The 5,822-nt window shown below is 31.6% G+C and overlaps 1 protein-coding gene across 7 annotated transcripts; it reads right to left on the reverse strand.

Annotated features, from left to right (window-relative positions):
* Positions 1-695: 695 nt before the first annotated feature.
* LOC108478235 (glycine-rich RNA-binding protein 4, mitochondrial-like) lies at positions 696-2,894 on the reverse strand. 7 transcript variants are annotated; one of them, XM_017780671.2, is made up of 6 exons: positions 2,746-2,894; positions 2,374-2,583; positions 2,166-2,234; positions 1,980-2,086; positions 1,268-1,333; positions 899-1,063 (listed from the first exon to the last, which is right to left on the reverse strand). In XM_017780671.2, exons 2-5 carry the CDS (start codon positions 2,468-2,470, stop codon positions 1,283-1,285), a joined length of 324 nt encoding a protein of 107 aa, XP_017636160.1. In that variant the 5' UTR covers positions 2,471-2,583; positions 2,746-2,894; the 3' UTR covers positions 899-1,063; positions 1,268-1,282. The 7 variants fall into 7 exon arrangements, with proteins under 7 accessions (XP_017636157.1, XP_017636158.1, XP_017636156.1 ...); XM_017780670.2 differs by having other exon boundaries at positions 1,980-2,089; XM_017780668.2 differs by lacking the exon at positions 1,268-1,333 and having other exon boundaries at positions 696-1,063; positions 1,980-2,089; positions 2,374-2,576.
* Between the last annotated feature and the right edge of the window lie 2,928 nt (positions 2,895-5,822).

The raw sequence follows: 5,822 nt of genomic DNA on the forward strand, positions 1-5,822 counted from the left end.
GGGATCTTTTATCTCTTGAGGTTTGGGTTATATATAAGGATTGTCCCCTTGTCTTGTTGCGCTACGTAGTCGACAATATGAAGAGTAGACTTGCTCATGTGATTGACTAGGTGGCAAGGCCATTACAGGTCAATAGTCGCCATATCTGGTACTGTAAGGTCTTGCTCTAATATTCTGCTTATTGAAGTTGTACGAGGTTGTTGTGCCTTAGTGGTTCCTCAAAGGTCCCCAAAAAGGATCCGTAACAGATCATTTTAAAGGTAGTTAAAGTAGGATTCACAGAAAGTCAAGAATGTTTCTAACCTAGGGGTCGTTATATGGCGTACTCAACTGAAGGTTACTTTTACAAACCATCCCCTATGGAGGATCCTCGTTAAGTCCCTTATCAAAGTGGGTATAAGAACTAGCATTTAAGTTTCCAGTATACATTGTTTCTTAGCTCTTCATCTTCTCATCTTTGTTTACGATTCCCCCATTGCAACCATTTTCTACATATATTTCTCTCAGCAAAAATTGGAAGCTGCTCTTTCGGTTTCTTTTCCCCCCTTTGATTTCTGCTTTATTTCTTTAATCCCTTTCTCTTTTGTTTTCTTTCAATTGAAAAAAAAGAAAAAAGAACTTAATTCTTGTTCATTTCGACTTTGAAAAAGGGAAAAGAAAACTCTCATTAATTTCTTCATCTACGTTCCAGTTCCTTTTGTTTTTGCTTGAGTTGAAGCTCCATTTATTTTAAAGAAAAAAAAAGAAACGAAAGAAAAAGCACCAGCAGGTCTTAATTAATCTTGTGATTGAATCTATTTGAGATAAGTTTCGAGATACGAATCTGTTATTTATTCTCGTTAAGGAGTAAAATAGTTTCCAAAACACAGGAGGCATCATGTGATGGTTCTGAGCATGAGCTGGTGGAGGTTGGAATGTCGGAAGGCCATATTGTTGCTGGTTCGTCGGTGTTGGACCAGAATTGGACAAGCTCAGTGGTGGCATATGCACTTGCGTTTATTGTCAGATCCGAGATGTAGCAGAGCGCGTCAGTCAACCCGGAACCACTGTCACCGGCCATTGCCTACACCAAAACAATACATGAGCTATGTCTAGAACATCACAATGCAGTTAGATCATTCAAGCATTAACTAATTGGTCGAGAGATCTATTTCGTTTCTAAAGAGTTACAAGGATCTAAAAGTATAAAATGCAAATTTTCTCTAAAGATATTCGATTAAATTTAACAAATGAAAACCAACAACTATCGCCATGGAAGAAACGGAACCTCTAATGAGAAACATCAACAGTTCTTGCGTGCGAATTCAACTCGAATATTTCTACCATCCAGTTCCTAGAAACAACCATGATACGTAAAAAATACATCAAAACCCAATTGCTTCTTTATCACAAATATACGAGGTAATAGTTATAATACAGTTAATGGTTAAATTTTGCTATTATTCCCTGTATTCAGTAAAAGTTATGGATTTAATCCTTGTACTTTTTTTTGGTCCGTTTTTGTCCAATGTACTTTCCAAATTTTAAAATTTTGATCCTTACCAAATAATAATTGTTAAATTTAAGTTCTACTACTTTCAAAATATGATGTGCCAAACATATTATCATATCTGTAATATCACGTCAGCTTATTATTTCCATGTATTACTTACTAAAAACTTAGTTAATGGATTAACAACAGTCATTTGCGTTAAAGACCGAATTTTCAAAAATCGAAAAGTATAGGAACCTAAAATAATCCAATTGGAGAAAACAGACCAAACCTACAATTGTATAAATAGTACAGGACTAATAGTTGAATTTAACCAAACAAATTTCTGCCATTGTTGGGATCAAGATTAAAATTTCAAAATTTGAAAAGTACAGGACTAAAATTGATCAAATAAAAGTTCAGGGACTAAATCCATAGCTTTCACAAAGAACCGGCACTAATAGCAGAATTTAACCTAGAGTTAATGAATTAATTACTTGAAACACACCTTGGAATGCATTTCCTTAAAAGCTACATTGGCTGAAGCTTCAGAAGTGAATCGCACAAATCCAAACCCTCTCGATTTCCCACTCACGTGATGAGCGATGACTCGAACTGCTAAAGCCCCCAACATGTTCTTAATGTCGGAAAGCACAAATTCTTGTCAAAATAAACAAGTATCCAAGAAATTTACCTTCAATGATTTCACCATATTTTTCAAAAGCATTCTTCAAAGCAGTCTCATTGGTATCATATGAAAGCCCTGCAATTAATAAACTTATCGCAAATCAATTATATAATGGTAAAATAAGCTAATTTCTTGCGATAGTTCTCAACATAGACTCAAAAAAATATCGCAGGTTAAATACTAAGGAAAAAGAAAAGAGAAAGAATTTTGTGACCTCCAACGAATAATTTTGAGCAAGAATTGCGAGCCCAGAGTGATCTAGCTAATGGGTTTTTATGAAGAACACGAATCATCCCATTTATAGCCTGCATTACTTCATATGATTCAATCTGACGATGCGGTCGAGAGCTGACAAGTAGGAACTCAACGACCAAGTTGAGAATTAAACTTTCATAAGCATTCCATCAAATATCTGGCCTGCAAACTTATTATTACCAATTTTGAACGTAAATGAGAAAGCCCAAAGGGGGAGGAAATGGATTGAAACGGAACATGACTCCAGTTCCCTAAAAAACCCACTTCATCCATCCTTCCAAACAAACAAGATTGATTTTATCTAGATTTCACCGCCAATAAAGATTGTTACCTGGAAGGAAAAGTAGCTGCCGCGCGTGGATAGATAAGAAGGCGAGTTAAGGTTTGGACATGATTTTTATGACGGGCAGAGCGAAGAAGACGGATTGTTTCTAGGGCTGGTGCTGGGGAGACAGAAGCATGACAAAATAGCCCAATAAACTCAACATTATCTACATGGGCCGTGTAAGAGGCGTTGATGGGTCCTGTTTTGAAGCCTCTTTTTATATTGTATAAACTTGAGTTTTTTTTTTTTCAACTAGGAATTTAGTGTATTTAATTAGGGGTGTTCACAGTTCGGTTGGAAGTCAGTTAATTATCTTTTAGAATTTCAGTTGTTGGCTAATTTCAATTTGAAACTAGGTAATTAATCGAATTAACCAATTAACCAATTAACCAAAATATTTATTGTTTTCATGACTTATGTAGTGTTTGGTTGTTAACTTTCAAAACTTATATAGTGTTTCTAATATTTTATTTGTTGTTTTCACCTCCATTTAAAGTTCTTTGAACTATTAAATAAAAGAAAATTAACATTAGTAATGTATTTTTTTTATGTTTTATACTTATTTTAACTAAAAGATAAAAACATATAAATTTCGATTAATTCAGTTAACTTACCGAATTAACTGAAATACTTCAGTTCAGTTAATGTATTTGAAAAAAAAAATCGGTTCGGTTAACGATTAAATATTCTTACATTTTAGATAATTCGATTAATAGTAATTCGGTTCAGGTATTAATCGAATAAACTGTTTGAATACCCCTATATTTAATGCTAACGAACAAGCTATGGGTGTAGTGATAAGATAAATTACACTCTTAAGGGGATTGTAGATTCGAATATTGTTATTATTAGAAGAAATAACAATAAACCTTGAATATAAACAATAAAATGGATATAAAGAATATAAATTGAGTATTAGCTTGATTGATATCGGCATTGTTACCATTGCAAATGATGTAAGTTCAAGTATGCTGAAACGCATTATCCTCCTATGTAAGGGTTGGAAAGGACTATGGATAGTTTTAGATATTATATCAAAAAAAAAACCAAATATGATAAGAACCATATAATTTATCTCGTTGATATGGTGATATAAAATTATTAAATTTTTACTTACACGGTATTATAAAAATTTTAGAAAACTATAGTAAAATTATATAAATTATTAAAATTTTATAAAGAATTATAAAAATAATAAAAATTATAGATAAATTTTGAAATATAAAAAATTTAAATTGCCGAAGTGGCTTCCTCCAATCTTCTCTCTTTATTTCCATTCCCTTTCTATGTTTTGTTGTGTCACCGATATGTATTTAAAAACATTGTACAACTATCAATCTAAATTATTCATAGTATAATATTTAAAAAGAAATACAACGTTCAAATTCAATTAATAAGTTAAATCTTTATGCAAACTTACCTCAACTATAACAGTTGCAAAAACAGAGTCGACGACTACTTCGAAACCTTAACTATTCCTTGATATATGTCCGTTTAAGTTGTTTCTTGATCTACATAAATATTCTTGTTTAATTAATCCAATTCTAGAAATTATATAATTAATTTATACTTATAAACCCTTTTTATTAATAATATACAAAATTACCCTAACATTTTAACTTTTATACAATTTAGTCCCTAAACCTGAAACTCACAAATTAACCACAATCAATGAAAAACCAAGCTGGCCTATTTTTCCTTGGGTCCATTACAAACCATTTCTTTCATCAATTCAACCTATTTTCATTGAATTTCACTATTTTCTCAAATAGGTCATTGAACATAAAATTATCAAAAATCACTTAACAAAATACTTATATTTAACTACCATCCTTAATAATCTATCAACTAAATTCACAACACTTACATTCATTCATGGAAAGTCCCTAAAATTTTAACAATTTTACAAATTGACCCCCAAGTTAGTTAGATTAAGCTAAAATGAGAACAAAAAATAAAAATATTAAAAATGGAACTAAAAAACATGCCATGCAAAGAAAAACACCATAGCAGAAAGCTTTACTTCTCTACAATGGTTTTCGGTTTGTAAAACAAAAAGAAAAGGAAGAAGAAGATGATGATACTATTTTTATATCTTTTAATTTAATTTCAAATTACTTATTTACTAACTTAACTTTTTAAAATCATTAAAATTACATCAAAACCAATCCATATTTATCCACTAACTAAAGACATGGTATTTTTGCCCATTAAGTCCGTTAATATTCTTTTCCATATCTATTTAACTCATTTAACTAATAAACATCAACTTTTGCATCTTTTATAATTTAGTTTTTTTTACTTAATTAACTATTTAAACCTTAAAATTTCTTAACCAAATTTTAATATAACCTTAATAAATACTTAAAAATATTAAATAAATAATAGTTACAAACTTATTTATCAGAATTGTGGTCCCAAAACCATTGTTTCCGACACTACTGAAAACGAGCTGTTACAACTCCCCTTAAAGGAATTTTCGTCCCCGAAAATCTTACTAGAGAATAGGTTTAGATATTGCATTCTCATAGACTCTTCCAGTTTCCAGGTAGCTTCCTCAACTCCGTGACAGTGCCAAAGAACCTTAACTAATGCCCCACGTTTATTTCTTAACTCTTTAACTTCCCAAGCCAAAATTTTAACTGGTTCCTCACCATACAACATGTTAGGTTGTATCTCTACATCAACTGGAAAAAGCACATGTGATGGAAAGGTCTGTACCATTTCAACATTCATACATGGAAAATATTATGAATTTTCTCTAATTCTGATGGTAACACAAAATGATGAGCTACCAACCCAATTCTCTCAATAACTTCATACAGACCAATGAAATGCGAACTAAGCTTTCCTTTTCAGCCAAAACGGAGAAGCCAATACTTTCAAAAATACTCTATCGCCAACTTGAAATTCAATGTCTTTTCTTTTCAAATCAATATATGATTTATGACGGTCGAAAGCAGTTTTCAAACAATATCGTATCACTTTCACTTTTTCTTTGGTCTCACGGATTAAATCGATTCCCAAAAGCTTTTTCTCACTCAATTATGTCCAGTACAATAGTGTTTTACACCTCCGACCAT

This window comes from Gossypium arboreum, chromosome 1, assembly GCF_025698485.1.
Source record: "Gossypium arboreum isolate Shixiya-1 chromosome 1, ASM2569848v2, whole genome shotgun sequence".
NCBI classification, from domain to species: domain Eukaryota; kingdom Viridiplantae; phylum Streptophyta; class Magnoliopsida; order Malvales; family Malvaceae; genus Gossypium; species Gossypium arboreum.

What these genes read in the sequence shown, in the direction of transcription:
- LOC108478235 (XM_017780668.2), bottom strand. Translation starts at nt 2,470, where the DNA reads ATGCAGGCTATAAATGGGATGATTCGTGTTCTTCATAAAAACCCATTA. An exon ending in CTCAAAATTATTCGTTGGAG is followed by an intron (nt 2,235 to 2,373) that starts GTCACAAAATTC and finishes TATTAATTGCAG; the next exon opens with GGCTTTCATATGATACCAAT. An exon ending in ATATGGTGAAATCATTGAAG is followed by an intron (nt 2,090 to 2,165) that starts GTAAATTTCTTG and finishes TGGGGGCTTTAG; the next exon opens with CAGTTCGAGTCATCGCTCAT.